Source organism: Myxine glutinosa, chromosome 4 (genome assembly GCF_964187855.1).
Source record: "Myxine glutinosa chromosome 4, kmMyxGlut1.1, whole genome shotgun sequence".
Classification (NCBI taxonomy): domain Eukaryota; kingdom Metazoa; phylum Chordata; class Myxini; order Myxiniformes; family Myxinidae; genus Myxine; species Myxine glutinosa.
Window position 1 is genome coordinate 132,882,108 of NC_136264.1, and position 25,281 is coordinate 132,907,388.

Consider the following 25,281-nt stretch of genomic DNA (forward strand, 5'->3'; position numbering starts at 1 on the left):
GCTCAACCACATCATCCTCTACCCTACTCAGCCTCTCTTTTAATGCCTCCCTTACTGTCACCTCTTTCAACCTCCACACCTTCATTCTTGGTTGGTACTTCACCCGCCGCGCTCTCCTCGCACCTTTCACCCTTATGTCGCAGACAACCAAGTGGTGCTGTGAAACAGCCTCCTCCCCCAGGATCACCTTTGTGTCCCGGAGGTGCCCCCTATCTCGCCTACGCACCATCAGGTAGTCAACGGTTGTCGTCGACCCACCTGACGTGTATGTAACAATCTTATTATCCTCTTTCTGGAACTGAGTATTACAAATCAACAAATCAGCTCCATCAGACAACTCCAAAATCCTTTCACCTTCTCCATTTCTCACACCATATCCGCAACCCCCATGAACTCCCTCAAAACCATCCATACTCCTTCCCACATGTCCATTCAGGTCTCCTCCCACCACAACAACTTCCTCATCTTTCACGTTTTCCATCAGCTTCTCTATCGCACACCAGAACTTGTCCTTCTCTTCATTGCTTCGACCAACCTGCGGAGCATATCCCGAGATGACGTTCACCAAGAGCTTTCCAATCATCATTTTCACCATCATCAACCTATCACTCACTCTAGTCACACTCACCACACTGTCTACAAACGCCTCAGAAAACAGGACACCAACACCATTCACGCCCTCCAGGCACCCTTGCCACACAAACTTGTATTTCTGTCCCTGCCTACCCTTCACCATTCTCACACCACTTCCCTTCCATCTCGTCTCTTGCACACAACATATGTCCACTCCTCTTCTGACCAATACTTCCACCACTTCTCCTGATCTCCCTGTCATTGTCCCTACATTCCATGTCCCAGACCTCAGAAACCGATCTCCACTTCGGGCTGCACCCTGCCCATATGTAGTTGTAATTGTCATGGTTCTCTTTTTGAGGCAATGTTTTTATGGCCGGATGCCCTTCCTGACGCCAACCCTCTTAGTCGTCTCTTACGACACGCAGGGATACGGTGTACCTATTCTGACCAGGGTACACACTGGGAAACGTTTAAAACATGGAAATTCGGGGGGGGGGGGGGGGGGGGGGGCCGCTTCAGCATCACGGCTGCGGTTTAAACATATTCCAACAATATCCAATCAACCATGAAAACCATGAAAAACAATCTGGGAAAAGTCTCCAAGCGAGAACGTTGATTTGAGAAAGAAGGAGCAGAGGCGGAAGAAAAACGAGATACAGCGGGCGGGGCACAAGTCGAGACGAGGAGGAGAGCGAACAAGCAACGTGTCCGGGAGGAGAGAAAGAATCAATATAGAATTCTTTGTCTAGGGAGGTGAGGTGAGGGGGAGAAAATAAAATAAAAGAAACAAGCAATACAGCGAAGGAAGGAGGAGAGATCATTGATAAAGACCAGAAAAAGCACAGGGCCCAGAACACTGCCTTGGGGAACTCCAGCCTGAACAGGAAGAGGAGATGAGAGAAACCCATTCAGGGCCACACGTTGACTACGACCAGAGAGGAAGTCCGCCAGCCATGCGTGGAGATTTCCATGGATACCATCGGAGGAGAGGAGAGGAGGCACGTGATATGTCAAGGGAGACAGCTCTGATTTCCTGTTTGGCATTGAGGACCTCCATCCATTGTTGAGACAGCAGAAGCAGCATGTCCAGAGTAGAGTGACCTGGTCTGAAACCAAATTGATGATCAGAGATCAAGCCATTGGAGAAGAGGAAAGATTTCATATCCGAAGCAATGATGGATGCCATGACTTTGCTGATAATTGGGAGCAGGCTGATTGGTCTGTAGTTGCAAGGATCTGTTTTTGCACCTTTTTAGTGTAAAGCGGGTTTGCTGATTTCCAGGATGCTGGCAGATGACCTTGAGCAAAAGAGAGGGTAAAAAGAACAGAGAGAGGGTGAGATAGAGCGGCAGAGCAGGATTTTAGGACCCGTGGGCTGATGCCGTCTGGTCCAGTTGCAGAATCAGAGTCGAGGTTAGACATAAACTCCTCCACCTTGTCAGGAGAGAAGGACACAGAGTCCAGGAGCAGTTGGGTTCGACTGGGAAAGGTGGGAACAGAGAGAGATGGGTTTGGGATTAAAGATTTTGAGGCAAACGCAGAGTTCAGGCATTCGGCTTTGTCACGTGCGATGTCAACTGTGTAGCCATTTGAGGTAAGGGAGGGGATGGAGGGGGAACAAACACCAGAAACGGATTTGACCAGATGCCACCAGGATTTGGAGGAAGGAGACAGGTTTGAGAGTTCATTCTTGAGTGTGGAGAGATAGTGCTTCCTGGCACTCCTGAGGGTAGACACACACTTGTTCCGAGCTTGGTGGAAGGAACTGAGATTGCCTTCAGTTGGATTAGCCTTCCAAGAGGCAAAGGCAAGTTGTTTCAGGGCAACTGCCTCACCACAAGATTCAGTGTACCATGGACGGGAGGAAGGGTAAGGCAACTGAAGACGAGATGGGATAAATCTGTGCATGAGAGAGAGCAGTTTGCTTTGGAAGAATTCCCAGGAAGAATTGATGTCAGAGGCAGTGGAGATGGGAGACCAATCCAGACGATTGATGGCTGCTTGAAGACCGTCCCAGTCGGCCTGAGTAAAATGCCAGACTCGTCGTTGCTGAGGAGGCTCTCTGAGAATGGCCAGAGAGATGTCCACTTTGACAAGCACATGATCAGAAGAACCGATTGGAGCAGAAGAAGAGCAGCAGACATTAGCAGGGAAGTTTGTCATAACCGAGTCTGGAAGAGAAGATACTCCATTGGCTGAGATCCGGGTCGGGAAATTGACAGATTGTGTCAATCCCAGTGAGTCACAGAAGTCCTTTGCTGAGGTGCCATGACTGGTGAGAGAGGAACCCACACCCAACCAGCTGGCATGATGACAGTTGAAGTCACCACATATGAGGAAGAGAGAGTTGGGATGAGTGGATAGAAGTTGGTCCATGTTGTCAGACAGTGAAAATTAAATGGAGTCATCACTGTTTGGAGGACAGTACAGAACACATATGAACAAAAGGTGGGAGCGGAGAGTAAGCCGTAGCCAGAGGTACTCCTGGGGGTGAGGAGGAGAGAGGGCAGTGCAAGGAGAGTGAGGAAGAGAGTTTTTGATAAAGATAGCCACCCCACCACCAGGACAAGGCTCAGGTCTATCATACCGGAGGAGGGAGTAACCAGGAAGAGATATTAAGGAATCAGAGACATCTTGAAGGAGGAAAGTCTCTGTTAAGCAGATCAAGTCTGGATTGTCAGAAGCAACCTGTATGGAGAGTGTTGTGGAAATCAATTCAAGTCACAACTTTAGTCCATCTGTTGGTTTAATTCCATTAAGACCTTTGACATCATTCTGCAAATACAGGGATGCAATAGAAATGAGGTTTGGTTTCACATAGGTCAATCCACAATATCATTCAATGAAAGCAAGCGTAATATTCTATGCGGTACGTACCGTTAACGAGTCTACCAGTCAATGTAACATGTCACAGGAGAAGACGCCTAGAGCAGCGGCCGTTTCGGGTCTCATAGCCGCGCCCCCCTAGCGATGTCAGCGAGCAGCGAGCATCACCTGGGTTCAGCATAATACGATTTCACTACATTCTCCCCACCGTTAGAATTACACTGCCGTGCGGCTAGAATCGAGCGAGGCGTCAGCATTAACAGGGTGCGGAATATGGCATCAGTCGGCCCAACCGTACCGGTCCGGGCGGCGAATTTCCCTGCCAGCACGTGTCCGAAATTCCCCGGGTACGGCACCACGTAACCCAGAGACCCCGGCGTCGGAGTAGCTGCCGGAGTCAGGTGACGAAGGGGGTACCGCCAAGCTTTCAGGCAAGGGCGGTTGTGGCGAAGGGAGGGTCGGCAGACGTTCAGTGACGGAAGTGTCGGAAGAGTCCATAGTCTCATAGATTGGCTTGTCCGATTCCTTATAAGTGTCGGTGACCACGCATGGGGCAAGATGGCGTACGGAGACAGTGGACTCACGCCCATCTGCCGTCATCACACGTGCATGCTCGGGATTAGCCTGGAGCACCTGCACTTTGTCCACTAAGGGGTCGTACTTGCTCGTGCGGACCGCCCGTTTGAGATAGGCCGGCCCGGGCTCAGCGAGCCAACTGGGTAAAGACCGGATACACCCCGAGCTCCTCGGGTGGTGGAAAAGTCGCTCGTGGGGAGTCTGGTTGGTGGCCGTACATAGGAGAGCCCTAATCGAGTTCAGCGCCGCAGGTAGAGACCAAGCCCATTTATCGAGGCCCCGGCCGAGGGTCCGGAGATTGAGCACGACGGCCCTCTCCATATAATCCCGTTGAAGCGTTCGATCTGCCCATTCGCTTGGGGTCTGTACGGCGTGGTATAACTAGAAGCGACGTTATTTTGGAGCAAGTAGCCTCGCACTTCCTGAGACAAAAAGACCACACCCCGATCTGTATGCACGTAGGTCGGGTACCCAAACATAGAGAACAAATTTTGCAGGCATCGCATTACCGTGGCAGCCGTCATATCCACGCACGTATAAGCAAAAGGAAATCGCGAGTACTCATCGACGATAGTGAGCAGATAGCGAGAGTTACTCGACACCGGCAACGGGCCCTTGAAATCCATCGCCAATCTTTCCCACGGCCTCGTAGCCCTAACCAGTGTCCCCATGGGAGGGTTATAGAAACGTGGTTTGATTTCTGCGCATATAGCGCAGTCGCGACAGATACGGCGGATACGGCGGATATCGTCAATCGAGTGCGGCAGATTACCACTACGCACAAAATGAGCGAAACGCGTCACGCCCGGATGCCCGGCAGTTGCGTGCAAAACGCGTAGGCCCTCCAGAGTGACGATACCCGTGCACGTAACCGGCCTCGATAAGGCGTCGGCGACCTGGTTATCCTTCCCCGGGCGGTATTTGATAGTGTAGCAGAAGTCGGCAAGCTCTATACGCCAACGAGTGATTTTCTCATTCTTAATGCGCTGGGCGTGTAAGGTGTCGTACATGAACGCAACACTTTGTTGGTCCGTGATGATTTGGAAGCACCGCCCGAGTAAGTACGGGCGCCATCGCCGAATCGACTCGACGATCGCGTACGCTTCCTTTTCGACAGACGAATGTCGCCGCTCAGCGGAGGTAAGAGTCCGTGAAAAGAAAGCCACCGGGCGCCCTCCTTGGGAGAGGGTCGCCGCTATGGCATGATCCGAGTCATCACTTTCGAGGACGAAAGATCCGCTCTCGTCGATCGTCGCCACAGCGGCACTGGCGATGTCGGCCTTAAGGCCTCCAAAGGCCGCTAAAGCGGACGGACGCAGAGGGAATGTGTCGCAGGTCACAAGGGGGTGAAGTTTCGCGGAGAAATTTTGGACCCACTTAGAGTAATGGGCGAATAGCCCGAGAGCGCACTTCAGGGACGCCCGATCGCTGGGAGGGGCCATGTCGAGCAGAGGTCGCAGACGCTCCTTATCCGGAGCGACAGAGCCATGGGTCACGGTGTACCCCAGAAGATCTATCTTGCGTAGGGAGTATTGACACTTAGCCTCGTTCATGGTTAAGCGATACCTCTGCGCGACCTCGAGGAAGCGCTTCAGATTAGTATCATGGTGCCCTTGGTCATACCCACAAACCGTAAGATTGTCTAGATAGACGAAAACATCGGTCAAGTTCTCCCTCGCAATGAGGTCATCCATGGCCCTCTGGAAACAGGGGACCCCGTTCGTCACCCCAAAAGGCAATCGAGTAAACTGGTACAACCGTTGCCCCGACTCAAAAGCGGTATAGATACGATCTGCCCTAGAGATAGGGATCTGATGATACGCACTACAGAGATCGAGAGTGCTGTAGACCGAGTATTGGGCCACCTGTCGCACCAGCGCGTCCATCCCCGGAAGGGGGTAGGCATCCAGCTGTGTAAAACGGTTAATCGTTTGGGAATAGTCGATTACCATGCGTCTGCGGTGTGCTTCGCTTCGCACCACTAAGACCTGAGCCTGCCACGGCGACCAGCTGGGTTCTATGATGCCGTCTTTCAAGAGCTGAGCCGTCTCTCCCGCAATGAATTGCATGTCTGCTCGAGAGTAGCGCCGTGATTTTACCGCTACAGGTGTGCAGTCGGAGGTTAAATTGGGGAACAGCGAAAGTGGCTGAATTTCCATTTTCGCTAGGGCACACACAGCAAGTGTCAGTCCCACCAACAGCGAGCGTGTCTGGCCCACCAAACTCCATTTCCAGTCGTCCATGTCGCTTAAGGAAATCGTGTCCCAACAGAATGTCAGCACATAGAGCAGGTAAGACCATGAGGTGTACATCTGGGAAAACCCGTCCCTTTATCACGAGTTTCAATCGACATTCCCCCTTCGTGCTGAGCCGAAGGCCCTGGGAGGCCATGAAGATCCGTCTCGTAGTCCCCAAGACCTGCCAACCATGCCTGTGCACTAGTCGCTGATCGATAAAACTATCCGTAGACCCTGTATCCACCAAGGCATGCACACAATGGCCCTCGACCATGAGGGGAATAACGGCTTGAGCCAGGCCGGACGAGCCTGCTGGGAGTGGGACCGAACCTCCTGAGTGAGGCGGTCGCGCCTCGCGGGTGGGTCCTATGCCAGCCGCAGTTTTCCAGGCGTCAGAGGGTGCCCGTGGAGTTTCGTATAAGGTGTCAGGGAGCGTTCCCATGCAATCTGCAGTGTTGCGGTCGTTGCCGGAGTATTCGTTGTTTATGGGGCATTCGTTAAAGCTGTCAGAGAGCCTCCCCATGCATTCCGCAGTTTTGCCATTCAAAATCGCCGTTTGACGAGTATGGGCCTCCATAGTCTTGCCATTCAAAATCGCCGTTTGACGAGTATGGGCCTCCGTAGTCTTGCCATTCAAAATCGCCGTTTGACGAGTATGGGCCTCCGTAGTCTTGCCATTCAAAATCGCCGTTTGACGAGTATGGGCCTCCGTAGTTTGTACCAAACGCGTGTCGCCGCCAGAGGACGCCGTACGCTCTTGAGAGACGTAGCGTGTACGTACCGCCGGGGTTGGGCGAGGCTCCAAAGGCCCTCGCGTTGCCCGGAGTCCAGTCAAGGACACACGTTCCGTGTCCGATTGAGGATGAGACTGTTGTGGCTGCTTGGTCTCTCTCGCCAAGGTCAATTGGGCGACCAGGGGCCCGCGAGGAGGGACACTGCCCATCAAGGCCGGGTAAGGCGCCGTGTTCCGTGCTCGGCCCGTAGGCTCCGCAATAAGCCCATTCAAGGTCGCGCGCGGCCGCGAACCGCGTGCGGTTTTCCGGCACACTTTTGCATAGTGCCCCTTCTGCGAGCACAAATGGCATATCGCGTCCCGAGCCGGACACACTGACCGGTGGTGTCGTTGACCCCCGCAGAAGTAGCATGCGGCTCCGCGTGAGGCCTTGGGTCTGACCGTAGCGGCAGCCGTCAGGATCCCCGGATCCTCCGCCGGGGCAACCTGGAGTACCGCGAGCGGGTCCGCTCCCGGTTCGTCGGCGGTAGCACTCTCCGGCCGTGCGTGTAGCGAGGTCCCCGCCAAGAGGCGCGTGCGATCATAGTCGTTCGACTGCAGCCGCGCTTCGGTATATATTTTCCCTTGTTCTAGAGCCGCCGTGAAGGTCAGGTCGGTCTTCTCCAAGAGCTTGAGCCTGAGGTCCTGAGAGGAGACCCCGGAGACGAAGGCGTCTAGGAGAAGGTCATCTTGAACCTGCTCGTGAGTCCGTGGCTCCTGGGTGCTGTCTAGCAGGAGTTGCCGGAGCTCCTGGGCATAGTGATCCATCGGCTCGTTTGGTTGCTGGCGTCGCGATCGCAGCAAATGCCGAGCATATATCACGCTCTTTTGCTTTATGTACAATCGCTTGAGCTCCGCAACAGCGAGGTCGTATGTCGCACATCGCGCAATACTGTTGTACACCTTGTAGTCGACTTTGGACTGGAGCGCTGCTAGCTTCGCGGCAGCGGTCGGCTCGGCGTCCTGGTCAGCGAACTGATTCTCCAAAGTTTTCAACCAGTGAGTCAGTTGCAAACCAGCATCCGGGGCTTGCGGGTCGGCGCAGAATTGCGAAACCACCAGCATCTTGTTCCCCGCCATGTCCGTAGATATTAATGGAATTAAGTGTTGTGGAAATCAATTCAAGTCACAACTTTAGTTCATCTGTTGGTTTAATTCCATTAAGACCTTTGACATCATTCTGCAAATACAGGGATGCAATAGAAATAAGGTTTGGTTTCACATAGGTCAATCCACAATATCATTCAATGAAAGCAAGCGTAATATTATATGCGGTACGTACCGTTAACGAGTCTACTAGTCAATGTAACATGTCACAGGAGAAGACGCCTAGAGCAGCGGCCGTTTCGGGTCTTATAGCTGCGCCCCCCAAGCGGTGTCAGCGAGCAGCGAGCATCATCTGGGTTCAGCATAATACGATTTCACTACAGAGAGATCAGTCAGGTTTGAGCGAAGGCCCCGGATGTTTGAGGTCCATACCGTTAATGAAGAGAGAGGGGGAGCATTGGGTACAGGACAGGGGAGGGGAGGAGTAGGGTAAGATGAAGGATGAGAGGGGGAGGTAGGGAGAGCAGTTGATAGTGTGGCAGAGATTACAGAAGAGTTCCAAGAAAGGGAAGGATGAGGATGATGAAAGGTTTGATGGTGAAGGGATGAGGCACAGTGAGGGGTTGTTTGAGGGGGGGCAGAGGAAAGTAGAAGGTTGGGGGGGGGGTGGAGGTATGAGACAGAAGGGAGACGAAGTGGGGAGGAGGCAGCTTTGAGGAGGAGGGGGGAGGAGGGAGAATTGGAGAGGAATGGTATGGGGGGAGATTTGAATGGGAGGGGTTGGGGGGGAGTTTTGAAGGGGAGGGGCAAGGGGGGAGTTTAGGAGTGGAGGGGCAAGGGGGGAGTTTAGGAGTGGAGGGGCAAGGGGGGAGTTTAGGAGTGGAGGGGCAAAGGGGGAGTTCAGGAGTGGAGGGGCAAGGGGGGAGTTTAGGAGTGGAGGGGCAAGGGGGGAGTTTAGGAGTGTCGGTGCAAGGGTGGGGATTTGGAGGGGAGGGGTAAGAGGGGAGTTTAGAAAGTGGATGATTAATGAAAGATGAACATTGATAACAAATTGGGTTTGTTGTGCTTTTCAAGTTAGCAATCCGATTCAGAACGATGGAGGAGGGGTGGAATGAATGTGAATTTAGACCATGTAGTGAGGGAGACGTATAAGAGATTGAATTTCTTTTTTTTGACGTGGAATGAGTTGGAGAGGAAATTGAAAAAAGCCTTTTAAATAGGAAGAAAAACAGCGTGTTGTAAAATACCACTGAATAAAACACTGAAGGGGAAAGTTTAAACATATTTAAATAATATTTAAACAGAACCGTGAACAATCTTATATGCACAAAAATACCAACGGGGGGAGGGCCGAAGGGGACCACCACGAGTCTTGAGAACAGGGCAAAAGGTGGATGGCAAGGAGATAATGGGGGCGGGGCGAACAGCACACCTGGACAGAAAGTATACAGGATGAGACAACAGCACACGTGGAGAAAGGAAAATAAAAAGAAAAAAAAATTTTTTTGTTGTTTTTTTTTGGGGGGGGGGATTTAAAACGTTAGACAAAGAGTATTATGTTCGGGGTAGAAGGGAAAAACTAAGAGCCAAGTAAAACATGATGTAGGGGACTTAAGTTAACAAACACCGACGGGGGTACAAGGCCGCACACGCGGAGCAGAACACGATTAATTAATTACGAGTTACAGGAAATTCAAACCAAAACTAACTAAAAACAAACAACAACGCATGGACGATAAAATAACGAGCTGAAATTTGACACACACACGAATGAAAAAATAACCGCTTTGGATCCCCGGAGAGAACCAAGCCTCAAGGTCGGAAGCTTCAACAACTAGGCCGCGTGGCACGAAATACTCGACTATTTTTTACAGGTATGAAAGATTAACACCGATAATTTTCCCGAGGGACACGCAAAAGGTACACACACGTAAGATAAATACAGTTTCGACAAAAATACAAATGTGACAATTACTTAACTTCGAGCGTGCGTGAAGATCGTGGAACAGCTTCGAAAAACCGTGACCGCCCCGACCGTGACCGTCGAATTATGATGTCATAATTAAGGTACCAATGACATCATCATTAACATATCTTATTCCCCAAGGGGAGTACATGACAATGAGCCATGTTTAAATTTTTTCCATGGAGCGGTTTCAGAGATATAGGGGTGCAACCTTTTTCAATTTTTTTTCCAGGATGGCGTCCGTACTACGTGACCTATGATGTCATAATTATGAATAAAAAGATCGACAGGCGGAGGCACTCCTATGGTAAAATTTTGTGTCAATTGGACCAATGGTTGCCGAGAAAATGAATTTTAAAAATGCAGACATGTACGCACGTTCGCCACACGTACACACGTACGCATGTACTCAACCGAATGCCTAACCCAGTTTTTCACTTCGCAAGCGCAGGGTAATGAAGGTGAAAAAGTGAGGCCTTCGGCCGATGTTCCACAACATGGTCAAGGATGGTTGTGGATGCCTATTACGTGTGTGTGTGTGTGTGTGTGTGTGTGTGTGTGTGTGTGTGTGTGTGTGTGTGTGTGTGTGTGTGTGTGTGTGTGCGTGTATGCGTGTATGCGTGCGTGCGTGTACAGTATACAACAACAACAGCAGGCATTTTAAGGCCATTTTCCCTGCTAGAGTGGGGGTTAGCCTTGCGGTCCCCATGACAATCCCATGTGACAATCATATGACAATCATGACAAACTAACCCCCTTCCCCTCCTCACCCCAAGGCCTCCTCCTTCCAAATTTACCAGTTTTTCCTTCCTGAGAGTTTCCTTCTGTATCCATCCTGTCTACCGCATAAATTCTTTCCTGCCCCGCATTACTCCCCACACCCATTGTTTGTCCAAGTCTCGCTTTATCTTGTTCTTCAACTCCATGCTTGGAGGGGATTGTCCTCTCTCTACTGTTCCTTTTGTTCTGTTATGTCATGATCTGTTCAGTGTACTACCTCTTCCACGAGCTAAGCCTCAACTGTCTATACCAAGAAAAGGAAGATTATATATGTTCATAAACCATCTTGTACGAGTACAATGTAAGCAATATTAACTTGTACGAGTACAGTACATATGTGAATATACGAGGGCTAGTCAATAATTAACCTTAAAATGGCAATTATACATTTGAGAATGATAATGTGTGTAGTAGACGACATATGTTGGTTGTATCTATGGGTAAGAGTCATGTTTTGCCTGTTTTAGATCTAGCAACATTGAGCGTATGCTGTCAGTAGCGACGTATGACGTCAGTAGAGCAGTTCCAAGATGGAGGCTCCTTTAGAAGCATGTACCAGGGGGGAGCAACGTTCTGTCATCCATTTCTTGGGAAGTGAGGGTGTGAATCCCAGTGAAATCCATCGCAGAATGAAGATGCGATATGGTGGCGCGTGTTTATCGCTGCAGCAGATGTACAACTGGAACAGGAAGTTTAAAAGTGGAGTGTCTAGTGTGGCTGACGTTGCTCGCTCAGGCCAGCCTCACACAGCCAACACCCCAGAAATGGTTGCAGGAGTTGAGCGTGTGCTAAGGGAATACCGTCACATTACGCTGGATGAAGTGGTCTCCGAATTGAACAGTAGACATGGTTCAGCACACCATATCATTCACAACGTGCTGAGGTTCCGCAAGGTGAGTGCCTGGACAACTCACACCCAAACTGAAAGAACGGCGAGTGGACGCAAGTGAAGTACTTCTGTGACGTTACGAAACAGAATGCGACGCTTTCTTACAGGGCATAGTGACTGGGGATGAAAGCTGGGTCCACTACTTTCAGCCAGAAACGAAGAGGGCAAGCAAAGAGTGGCACCATTCAACTTCACCGAAGCCCAAAAAAGTCTGCACACAGCTGTCCGCTGGAAAGGTGATGCTGACACTTCTGGGATAGCCAAGGCCCACTTGTAGAGCATTACATGCCCAGAGGGACTACAGTCACCAGTGCATCATACTGTGACCTCCTTAAACATCATCTGAAACCAGCAATCAGAACAAACCGTCGTGGACTACTCAATCCCAGTGTTTTGCTGTAGCATGACAATGCTCGGCCCCATACTGCCCGCGCTACAGCTCCAACAATCGAGGGAGGACCTGCATTTTGAGCGTCTTCCTCATCCGCCCTACTCGCCAGACCTCGCCCCTTCGGATTACCACATCTTTGGGCCACTCAGAGGCGCTTGGTGGAACCACTTTCTGATCCGACGAAAAGGTCTAAGAGGCGGTGCACGAATGGCTACACAAGCAGCCAAAATATATTTTTTCTAGAGGAATCCAGGCCTTAGCAAAGCACTGGAAAAAATGTATTGAACGCTGACAGAAATACCAATCTTTGTATAATTGGTAGAAAAACAGTTGTTGTCCTGTGAAAATAAAATTAATCGGTGTATAGATACCGACCTTGCTATATACTCAGGGAGAGTGTAAATGGGATATTCATCACAGCCTTTTTAGATGCTGGATTGCAAATAATATACAACAACACACTAAGAGGAAGATCAAAATAAAAATAATTTATTGCCCTCCCCCTTTTTTTTTTTTTTTTTTTTTTGAGCTGTCTGGGGTATGTATTAGAAACAGGTCATGGCAGGAAACAAACTCTTAGGTTTCCTCATCTTTAACATTACGTAAATGCTAAAAAAAACGTGGCTTTACGTTTCCTCGGCATCGTTGTGATGGCTAATCCATGGAGCAAAAACAAAAATGGATTTTTGAGCTCCTGCCCTCTGTGCGAGAATAGCCAGCATCATAAGCTGGCGTTGCTGTTAAGCCATGTGTGCCCATGTGCCCATGCACAAACTTTCCTTCATTTTAAAAAAACTTTAAAAATTTTTTCATCACAAACCTTTCCGGGTGTTCCCTGAATCCACCGTCGTTGGTATCATTGAAATCCGATAATCAATTCTAAAGTTATATCACGGCAGACATGCAGACAGACACGGCTCCTTTTATAATTTTGATAAATGTGCTCCTGTTTTATACCTAATCATTGTAAACCTGATCATGACTGTAAGGTACAATCTGATTCGTTTTTATCATGGTAGTCGACCATTGCAATTCTAAGTGTGCAAATGTGATTCCACTGTGAGATCCTCAGCTTTTGGGACATGGTTTCCAATTGTCATTTAAGTGTAAAGTATCTAACCATGAGTGTTAAGCCCGGACGTGCTGGCCATCTTTCTTCAGGCAAGCTGGTGACGTGTATGGTTACGGGAATAGCTCGAAGGAGACCACAGGGTGAGAGTAATGATCAAGCAATTCGGATTGACAGCACTGGTCTTTGGCAGTGCCCCTTCTGCCAGCAAGATGACTTCCCAGAACTGAGCGAGGTGCAAATTTTCTGTGATTTGTGCAATGAAAGCATTCCATAGTGGATTCCTTCATTCTGTGCCCATGCAGTCTATTTTGAATAAATCTTTTATATGTCTTCCGATTTTGAGTTCTCATTTTCACTTCATCCACATTCTCCTAAATCTTTTTTTTTTTTCATCCATCTTGGTTTCTCTAAATCCCTGTTCACCCATACATCCCCATCTCCTAGGTATGGAATCACTTTGACAGCGGAGCTTGCCCAGGACAGGCAATCGGAGTGAAGACGCGATTGGATAATGGCGTTTCGGGATTCATTCCAACGCGTGCTTTAAGTGATAACGTTGTGCGACACCCAGAGGAGAGGGTCAAGGTTGTTGTTATTATGATTTTTCCCCTTGCTGTGTCTCTTATTTTTTGTTTCCTGATATCTGCCTCACTCATAGCTGATCTTGAGTGTAATGCATTCTTCATTTGTCACTTATGTCATCCTTTTTGTTAAATCCCCAATGCAGATTGCTGTATATGTATACATGCTTCCTCTTTGTCTGATCCGCCTACTTTGCTTTTTCTCTGTTCCAGGTTGAAATGACCGTACATGTCAGAGTGACAAAGATCGATGTTGAGCGTTTCTCTGTAGACCTCACCTCCCGTACGTCTGACCTCCTTGACCGATCCGGAGAATGGCATCCAGCCCGCGACGTTTACTTCGACACTGACAAAGAGGAGGCTCAGGAGAAAACTGACCAGGAGCAGCAAAAGCGGCAACACAGGGCTAGTAGGTTACTTGCTTCCTTGTAACGAGGGTTTCCACCTTCACACGGCCCTTTTTTATGTAGATGGAAACACCATGCTATGTTGTATAGTTTCCTATTTGGACGTTGAACTAACTGTTCCATGGGAATCCGAGTCAGGCATAGTTCTAGCCAGCTTGTGTAGAGAATGGCAATCTCTTTCTGCTATAAAGACCCACAATTCCAACGCCTATATGGTCATCATGGGAAAGCAGCATTTTTATTCTGTTGCCTCAGTGAGTGATTTAAATGTGAAGACATTACTTATGATACTACAAGATAATGTTAGACATACAAATTACAACAATGTGCGTGTTACTTCATTGAATGAATGAATGAATGAATGATCGTTTTAAGCCATTTTCCCCGCTAGAGCGGGGGTTAGCCTTGCGGGCCCCATGCCAATCATGGTTCCCTGTTTGAGGCAATGTTTTTATGGCCGGATGCCCTTCCTGGTGCCAACCCTTAGTCGCCTCTTAAGATGTGCAGGGATACAGTGTACCTATTCTAAACCGGGGTACACACCGGGATCATTCATCCCAGCAAGCTGGTACTCAATTTGCCGACCTCGGAAGGATGACGGGCTGAGTCAACCCCCCTGGCGTTAATTCAGCGATCGACCGTGATTCGAACCCAGGACCCTAGGATCCCAAGCCGGCACCCTAACCGCTAAGCCAACACCAGGGTTCATTATGTTTGGTTAATGGTACCTCGGAATATAAAAAAATGTTGAATGTTTTGGTTCACATCTTTATTTGCCATTATCTAGTGGGTATATGTACACCCTGAGCAAACATGATGTTTGTATTGACGTATACATGCAACACTCAACCTCAGTCGCACTTGGTCACTGGCTTTTATCTTGCTGCCATTTTTGCCAACTCTTTAATAACCACATTTTTTCCCAAAAATGAAGGCATCACAAACTGGTTAAGCTGCCCAGCAGGCAAGGCTCAGATCGGACATTTGGACCACTAGGTGGTCTTCATCCAGGACCGATCACTTGGTGGTTGAAACGTCAGACTTGAGCCTTCCCTACTAGTTGGTTGTGCCTATGGATTGAGGCCAAGTGCAGCCGGTGTTTGTTTTCGAGTCATTTTTTTTTCATTTATTTATCTCACTGCTCCCCATCAACACATGGAAAAGATTCGTCCATACTCCTTCCTTACAAGTAATCATGTATTTTCTCTACTTCAGTCACAAACGTGACTCTATTGCTTACCTTGGTGAACTTGACCTCCCCCCCTCTCCCCGCAGCGTACGTGAAGCGTGTAATCGTGCACCCCTCCTTCAGAAATATTAACTTCAAAGAAGCTGAACGTGCCATGGAGGAACTTGACCAAGGAGATGTAATTGTGCGACCGAGCAGCAAGGTACTGGGAATGCTATTCTTTGCATCATTTGCGTTACTGCATGCGTAGTAGTGGTCATCGGAGGAAGAGGTCAGGATGAGGCAGGCATAGCCAGGATTTGAATCCATAGTGTTTCTCCCTCCCACAGGGCACAGACCATCTGACAGTAACATGGAAAGTTACAGATGGAGTTTATCAACACTTGGATGTACGAGAACAGGGCAAGGAGAATGCTTTCAGTCTTGGACAAGCCTTATACATAGGTGGTGAGGTGCGTTTGGTTTGGTCTGACTGTTTACCTGCACTGTTTGTAGTTGTAACAAACATTTTGTCGTTTTTTTGGTCGTCTCATTTCTCCTTTCTCACCATGCACACCACGCAACCTTTCAACCTCCTCGGTTCCTAACCTCTTTCCCAAAACCCGTTTGGCAGGAGTTTGAAGATCTGGATGAGATAATTGCCCGGCACATCCAGCCAATGGCGTCTTACACCCGTGATCTGCTCGCTCACAAGTACTACCAGCACTGTGGCGGAGGCAACAAGAAGGTGAAATGTTATTTGGTGCTGCCCTTGCAGTCCTTCATTTGACACTAGCTGTCTTGTCATTTTTATGCTTTGGTTTTTGGGAGGAGTTCGCTCGACTTGATGTGCACACCTCTTGCATTACAAAGGTAATGGAGGAACTCCTGATAAAGATGAAGAAAGAGAAACCATCACAGATCCCATACTACGTATCGGCTTCTCGTGAGCTTCCTGGAAAATTCCTTCTTGGTTACCAACCTCGAAATAAACCACGGTAAAAATAAATTTATCTCTTTTGAACAATGTTTACAGACTTCTTTCGTTAAGCGCGGCGACTGGTGAAATGAGTCGCCCAGCAAAGCTAAGCTGTATGACATGATTTAAGTTGTCAAACAAAAAAGGGAAATTAACAAATAACTTTATGGTTGGATAGAACCTGCGGAGTGAAGTTGTATTTCCTCACATATTTTCATGTTGTCCAATGCGAGTTTATCTTTAGTGACCACAAATTTCTGTTCATCAAAGATACTGTTGTAGTCGTCTGGTTCGAATCTGGTGTCATCACGATACGACTGTAACAGTCAACCGTTTTGAAGACCCGGATGTCGTTCTACCATGCAGCTTGGGTGCACTGAATTGGTTGAGCATCACGCTAATTGCCATCACCGTCTTGTATTTAATTAGGCCGAGCGAGTCTGGGACGCATGGCACCGTCTTTATAAATGAGGTTTCTACCGCTGCAGCCAATTGATCCCTCAACGAGCTTTTTCTAATTACTACTGAAGACCATACAACAACATACAACATGCATTTTAAGGCCATTTTTCCTGCTGGAGCGGGGGTTAGCCTTGCGGTCCCCATGACAATCTTCTCCATTTTGCCCTATTTTCTGCATCTCCCCTTATTAACCCCCTTGCCCGCATTTCTTCTTCCACCATCTTTAGCCAAGTCTTTCTCGGTCTTCCCCATCCTCTACTTCCTTCTACATTCATTTCCATCACTCTTCTCAACCAGTCACTTTCATCCTTCCTCAACACATGACCAAACCATCTCAACCTGTTTCTCTTCACAGCATCAATCACAGGCTCTATTCCCATCATCTTTCGCAATTCATCATTCATATTCATTTCTCTCAACGATACTCCACACATCCACCGAACAATTCGCATTTCCACCCTTTCCAGCCTTCGTTGCTGCTCTAAGTTCATTACCCATGCCTCGCTCCCATAAATCATAACACTTCTCACACATGCAGCATATACCTTTCCCTTCAGCATCAACGACACTCCCCTCCTCATCAGCACGCCACTCAGTTCCCGAAACTTCTTCCATGCACATCTCACTCCAGCAACCGTTGCCGAGTCTGATCCACCTTCTCCATTCAGCACGTCTCCGAGGTGGCAAAATGTTTTCACACTTTACAGCTTCATGCCGTCTCCAAGATCCAACTCAACATTTCCTTCATCTGCAGCTCCCTCTGTGCACACCTTACATTTGAATGTAGCTGCCACACTGGTTAATGACCCTCTCAGACCACTACATTTTTGATGAACCCACTCAGCGCACATTGTACATTGAATGGAGTTCACTCCGACACCCTTCCTGCACACAGCACACGGCCACTTCCCAGTTGTTTCCACCTCACCACATGCTTTACCACTTGCCATTACCTTCGTCTTTCCAATATTCACCTTCAGACCTTTTGTCTCCATACATTCCTTCCACTTGTTCATCTTTTCCTTCAGTCCATCCATACTTTCCGCAATCAACACCAGATCATCTGCATACAACAACTCCCATGGTAAACCCTCCTTTACGTTCTGAGCCAGCACCTCCATCACAGCTACAAATAGTAGTGGACTTAGTACCGACCACTGATGCACTCCCACCTTCACCTCAAACTCACCACTGTTCCCGTCCTTCGTCCTTACAGCTGTGCGCGCTCTTTTGTACATTGCCATCACTACTCTGATCAACCATTCCTCCACTCCTAACTTCCTCAATGCCCATGCCACTACTTCGTGTGGAACGCTATCGAATGCTTTCTCCAGATCAACAAACCCAAGAAACAACTTCTTCCTCTTCTCCATGTACTTCTCCTGCAACTGCCCGACAATAAAAAGCACGTCTGTCGTTCCTCTTCCTGGCATAAATCCAAACTGCATTTCGTCAATCTTCGCTTTCTTTCTTATCCTCCTCTCCAATACCCTTTCCAATACCTTCATTCCATGCTCCAATAACTTTATCGCTCGATACGAGCCACAGTCCAGAGAGTCACCTTTCCCCTTGTATAGACGGACGAGCGTACTCAGTTCCCAATCCACTGGAATGCGGCCTTCTTTCACCACCAGATTACAGATCTCTGTCATTCTCTTCACACCCCAACTTCCTGCTGCCTTCAACATATCTCCCACAACTCCTGTCGACCCTCCCGCTTTTCTACTCTTCATTGCTTTTATCACTTCCTCAACTTCCTTCTCAGTTATCTTCTCTGCCTGTCCTAAAACTGGGTTACTCTCTATGTTGCCATCCCATTCATTCTCTGCATGTCTGTCATCTGCATGTCATGTCTCTGATGGATTTTTCATCTGTCTGTTTGTTACTTGCCGGAAAAAATTCCGGCAAGTATGTTGATCTGTTCGTTTGTTTGTTACTTGCCGGAAAAGATTCCGGCAAGTATGTTGATCTGTTCGTTTGTTACTTGCCGGAAAAAAATTTCCGGCAAGTATGTTGATCTGTTCGTTTGTCTGTCTGTCTGTCTGTTTGTCTGTTTGTCTGTCTGTCTGTTTGCAGCACTGCGTCTACACCGTTGCACGTGGAATCGCCAAACTTTGCACACATATTGTTCTTGCCCTGGAATAGACTGTGCCCAATTGATGACGTCATCGGTGACGTGGTTCGGCCGCCATCTTGGAAAAACCGAAAAACTTTGCACCTCTATATCTACGAAAGTACTGAACAGAAAAAATTGAGACATGGCTCATTGTAAAGAACTCTCCATGGGGAATAAAATATGTAAATGATGACGTCATCAGTCACGTGGTTCGGTCGCCATCTTGGAAAAACGGCAAAACGTTGCGCCACTATATCTCCAAAAGTGCTGAACAGAAAAAATTGAGACATGGCTCATTGTAAAGAACTCTCCATGGGGAATAAAATATGTTAATGATGACGTCATCTGTCACGTGGTTCTGCCGCCATCTTGGAAAATCCGAAAAACTTTGCACCTCCATATCTCCGAAAGTGCTGAATAGAAAAAATTGAGACATGGCTCATTGGAAAGAACTCTCCATGGGGAATAAAATATGTTAATGATGACGTCATCGGTCACGTGGTTCGGCCGCCATCTTGGAAAAACTTTGCACCTCAATATCTCCGAAAGTGCTGAACAGAAAAAATTGAGACATGGCTCATTGTGAAGAACTCTCCATGGGGAATAAAATATGTTAATGATGACGTCATCGGTCACGTGGTTCAGCCACCATATTTGTCCTAAATGGCCGATAAAAAAGTAAATTCCGGCAAGTCCTCGGTCTCTGACCGATTTTTCATTTGTCTGTCTGTCTGTCTGTCTGTTTGTCTGTCTGTCTGTTTGCAGCACTGCGTCTACACTGTTGCATGTAGAATCGCCAAACTTTGCACACATATTGGTCTTGCCCTGGAATAGACTGTGCCCAATTGATGACGTCATCGGTGACGTGGTTCGGCCGCCATCTTGGAAAAACCGAAAAACGTTGCACCTCTATATCTCCGAAAGTACTGAACAGAAAAAATTGAGACACGGCTCATTGTAAAGAACTCTCCATGCGGAATAAAATATGTAAATGATGACGTCATCAGTCACGTGGTTCGGTCGCCATCTTGGAAAAACGGCAAAACGTTGCGCCACGATATCTCCAAAAGTGCTGAACAGAAAAAATTGAGACATGGCTCATTGTAAAGAACTCCACATGGGGAATAAAATATGTTAATGATGACGTCATCAGTCACGTGGTCGGCCGCCATCTTGGAAAAACGGCAAAACTTTGCACCACTATATCGCCAAAAGTGCTGAACAGAAAAAATTGAGACATGGCTCATTGTAAAGAACTCCACATGGGGAATAAAATATGTTAATGATGACGTCATCAGTCACGTGGTCGGCCGCCATCTTGGAAAAACGGCAAAACTTTGCACTACGAAATCTCCAAAAGTGCTGAACAGAAAAAATTGAGACATGGCTCATTGTAAAAAACTCTCCATGGGGAATAAAATATGTTAATGATGTCATATGTCACGTGGTCGGCCGCCATCTTGGAAAAACCGAAAAACTCTGCACCTCCACATCTCCAAAAGTCCTGAATAGAAAAAATTGAGGCATGGCTCATTGTAAAGAACTCTCCATGGGGAATAAAATATGTTAATGATGACGTCATCGGTCACGTGGTTCGGCCGCCATATTTGTCCTAAATGGCGGATAAAAAAGTACATTCCGGCAAGTCCTCGGTCTCTGACCGATTTTTCATCTGTCTGTCTGTCTGTCTGTTTGTCTGTCTGTCTGTTTGCAGCACTGCGTCTACACCGTTGCACGTAGAATCGCCAAACTTTGCACACATATTGGTCTTGCCCTGGAATAGACTGTGCCCAATTGATGACGTCATCGGTCACGTGGTTCGGCCGCCATCTTGGAAAAACCGAAAAACCTTGCACCTCCATATCTCCGAAAGTACTGAACAGGAAAAATTGAGACATGGCTCATTGTAAAGAACTCTCCATGGGGAATACAATATGTTAATGATGACGTTATCAGTCACGTGGTTCGGCCGCCATCTTGGAAAAACCGAAAAAATTTGCACCGCTACATCTCCGAAAGAACTGAACAGAAAAAATTGACACATGGCTCATTGTAAAGAACTCTATGGGGAATAAAATATGTTAATGATGACGTCATCAGTCACGTGGTCGGCCGCCATCTTGGAAAAACGGCAAAACTTTGCACCACTATATCTCCAAAAGTGCTGAACAGAAAAAATTGAGACATGGCTCATTGTAAAGAACTCTCCATGGGGAATAAAATATGTTAATGATGATGTCATATGTCACGTGGTCGGCCACCATCTTGGAAAAACGGCAAAACTTTGCACCACTATATCTCCAAAAGTGCTGAACAGACAAAATTGAGACATGGCTCATTGGAAAGAACTCTCCATGGGGAATAAAATATGTTAATGATGTCATATGTCACGTGGTCGGCCGCCATCTTGGAAAAACGGCAAAACTTTGCACCACTATATCTCCAAAAGTGCTGAACAGAAAAAATTGAGACATGGCTCATTGTGAAGAACTCTCCATGTGGAATAAAATATGTAAATGATGACGTCATCAGTCAAGTGGTTGGCCGCCATCTTGGAAAAACGGAAAAAAATTTCACCTCCATATCTCCGAAAGTGCTGAATAGAAAAAATTGAGACATGGCTCATTAGAAAGAACTCTCCAGGGGGAATAAAATATGTTAATGATGACGTCATCAGTCACGTCGTTCTGCTGCCATCTTGGAAAATTCGAAAAACTTTGCACCTCCATATCTCCGAAGGTGCTGAATAGAAAAAATTGAGACATGGCTCATTGGAAAGAACTCTCCATGGGGAATAAAATATGTTAATTATGACGTCATCGGCCACGTGGTTCGGCCGCCATCTTGGAAAATCCGAAAAACGTTGCACCTCTATCTCCAAAAGTTCTGAACAGAAAAAATTGAGACATGGCTCATTGTAAAGAACTCTCCATGGGGAATAAAATATGTTAATAATGACGTCATAGGTCACGTGGTTCGGCCGCCATCTTGGAAAAACCGTAAAACCTAGCACCTCCATATCTCTGAAAGTGCTGAATAGAAAAAATTGAGACATGACTCATTGTAAAGAACTCTCCATGGGGAATAAAATATGTTAATAATGACGTCATAGGTCACGTGGTTCGGCCGCCATCTTGGAAAAACCGTAAAACCTAGCACCTCCATATCTGTGAAAGTGCTGAATAGAAAAAATTGAGACATGACTCATTGTAAAGAACTCTCCATGGGGAATAAAATATGTTAATAATGACGTCATCGGTCACGTGGTTTAGCCGCCATCTTGGAAAAACCTAGCACCTCCAGATCTCCAAAAGTGCTGAATAGAAAAAATTGAGACATGGCTCATTGTAAAGAACTCTCCATATGGAATCAAATATGGTAATGATGACGTCATCAGTCACGTGGTTCGGCCGCCATCTTGGAAAAACCGAAAAATTTTGCACCACTATAGCTCCAAAATTGCTCAACAGAAAAAATTGAGACATGGCTCATTGTAAAGAACTCTCCATGGGGAATCAAATATGGTAATAATGACGTCATCGGTCACGTGGTTTAGCCGCCATCTTGGAAAAACCTCGCACCTCCAGATCTCCAAAAGTGCTGAATAGAAAAAATTGAGACATGGCTCATTGTAAAGAACTCTCCATGGGGAATAAAATATGTTAATGATGACGTCATCGTTCACGTGTTTCGGCCGCCATATTTGTCCTAAATGGCCGATAAAAAGTAAATTCCGGCAAGTCCTCGGTCTCTGACCGATTTTTCATCTGTTTGTCTGTCTGTTCGCAGTACTACGTCTACACAGTTGCACGTAGAATCGCCAAACTTTACACACATATTTGTCTTGCCCTGGAATAGACTGTGCCCAATTGATGACGTCATTGGTCACGTGGTTCGGCCGCCATCTTGGAAAAAACGAAAAACTTTGCACCTCTATATCTCCAAAAGTGCTGAATAGAAAGAATTGAGACATGGCTCATTGTAAAGAACTCTCCATGGGGAATAAAATATGTTAATGATGATGTCATCGGTCACGTGGTTCACTCCAGACAACCATGACACTCCAGATAACCATGACAACCAGTATTCACTCTGAGACCAGATATGTCTCATACAAGAATGACAATGGTCATCAGGAAGGGAAAATAAAGAAGGCAAGTCATCACAAGGAATGAACAATAAAACTCCTTCACCCAACTACCGTGCATATGCGTCCAATGAACAAACGGAGACCGCAACTACCTAAGACTGTAAGTCTGGGCCCAATCATTCACACCACGGTAGAGAGACGGAGGGAATCACAAGACAGAAATACCACGTGGTATTTCTGTGGACGGGATACCGCAGGATGGTCAACGTCTGGTCCCACCTGCTCTGACAGGAAATGCCCTGCTGTGTCATGTTGCTCTGGCTTGGGATGAGAGGAGAGGGTGTGGGTGTGGCTGTGGCGTGGGGGGATGGCATGGCTCTGGCTGTGCTCGGAGTGAGCAAAGCGCACACCAGTTCCCACAATGCTGAATCGGTTTCTCTGGCTTCCAGCCTCGTTCTGCCCTTTTTCCCCTCTGGCCTGGGTGATATCAATTACCTGCTATGCCCATCCCCTCTCCCTCACCCCTCGTCTGTGGTGAGAAAACCCTGCCTGTCGTCTGTGACCCTTGAGCCTCGTAACGAGTAAAGATGCCTCAACAGGGTTGGTCAGCTTTACCAGCAACTTTCATTTTCCTGCCCAGGATAGTGCCGATGGCCTTGTGAAATGCTAAAAAGAGGCATGAAGGATAGATTACAGAGGAAAGGACATTTGAAATGAGGTCAAAAGGGTAGGGATTTTTAGACAGACATTGGGAAAGGGAGATTGTGTCTAACTTGTAGAAGCGACGGATTTATAATATCACAATTAATTACATCACGCTTACGCTATCTATATAATATTGTTACGGAACCCAACGTCGGCCTATGGTTCCCCTTCGAGGGGGTATTAAGCCCCTCGTCTGTTACGGACCGACGTGGTCCCGGGGGTATGACGCCACGCCCGGTCGGCGCTGGATAGGGTTTTAGGCCCACAAGTCCTATGACCTAAATACCAGCGCTTCCCGGTACGCGAAGGAACACCCCCCCGCTCACGGCCGCAGCGTAATGGATGTTGCGCCGAGCGAAGCGAACCGCGGCGTGAGCCATTTACCAAGACTAGACCCGATCCTGAAACGTTGGCCAAATCGTGCCACAGATATTCAATGAGGGAAAAGACAAAGACGACACGGATGTGAAGAAGAGGAAGACGAAGGCAAAAAGGTTTGAAATACTACTATTATTTATTACTATTTACACAATTGAAAGAAACCAAGGAGGAGGAAGGATAATAAAATAATTTACAGAAGAAATCAAGGAGACACAGTGAAAATTCTAGCTTATCTATACAGTCTTACTTAGGAACCCAAGGACAAGACAAACAAAGACGGACTCACACGAATGGGGAATTTGCAGGCAGGAATGATCGGAAGGAGGAATAGCTTGGCGGGAGAGGAAGGTTCAGCGGGGATCGGTCGGGCTGGAAGCGGACAGCCGCCGTCAATGCTCGAGCTGGGATCGCCAAACCGCCGCGGTTCCAAACTGCACGGCGAAGCTCCTCCGGTGCAACTCTCTCTTGGCGCTTCTCACTTGGCACTTCCCACTTCGCACTTGTTCCTGCGCACTTGTTCTTGGCACTTGTTCTACTTCGCACTTCGCACTTCTGCCGTATCTCCGACTCAACTCTCTCTTTGCACTTGTGTCAAAGGCTTCCCCGCGCTTCTGTCAAAGGCTTCCACGCGCGCTTTTTATAACGCCGCGGGCGATCAAGCCGCCGGCCTCTAGAACACGCCCATCGGTGAGCTCGCCTCGGCCCTGATTGGTCGGCACGGGCTCTCTGGCTCCGCCCTTGATGACGAGGGGGCGGCCAACGCCCTGGATTCGGCGGCTCCTCCCCCTTCTTCTCCAAGCCCACCTCGTGGCTAATGGAGTCGCGGTGAAAACCGCCCAATAGCTGCGGCGAATGCAGTTGGCAATTGAGGCTTTATTAAATGAAAATGAAAGGGGATCTATCTATTTGAATTCGGTGCAATGGAGTGTCAATTAATGGAAGACACAGCCTTAACCTACATAGAATAAGGAAATAAACTACCAACAAGTAGGAAATCTATTATTGGCTAACCGTGATTGTTTATGACCTAATTACGGGACGCACTTTGACCTTTATACACAACTGGAGGAAGGAGGGCGATATTTTTACAACAATTTACACAACAATAAAAAAACACCATTCTCATATCCACAACACTATTCTCTGTCGGTGATTCTGTCTGTGATATGACTGTCCGGGGGAGTGACTACACCCGGTCTGGGAGGGGCTTCAAAAACAAATATCCACCATTTTGTTTCCTCGCATAGCTTTGAGGCCTCT

At 47.7% G+C, this 25,281-nt stretch overlaps 1 protein-coding gene across 2 annotated transcripts in view; it reads left to right on the forward strand.

Moving 5' to 3' along the window:
• SUPT6H (SPT6 homolog, histone chaperone and transcription elongation factor) overlaps positions 1-25,281 on the forward strand; it is a 163,235-nt gene that overhangs the window by 125,450 nt on the left and 12,504 nt on the right. For both annotated transcript variants that reach the window (XM_068113463.2, XM_068113464.2), the window contains exons 27-33: positions 13,222-13,364; positions 13,577-13,717; positions 13,927-14,122; positions 15,396-15,511; positions 15,639-15,761; positions 15,923-16,036; positions 16,162-16,286. In XM_068113463.2, the coding sequence (XP_067969564.1) occupies positions 13,222-13,364; positions 13,577-13,717; positions 13,927-14,122; positions 15,396-15,511; positions 15,639-15,761; positions 15,923-16,036; positions 16,162-16,286 (958 nt within the window). The remainder of the gene's footprint in view (positions 1-13,221; positions 13,365-13,576; positions 13,718-13,926; positions 14,123-15,395; positions 15,512-15,638; positions 15,762-15,922; positions 16,037-16,161; positions 16,287-25,281) is intronic.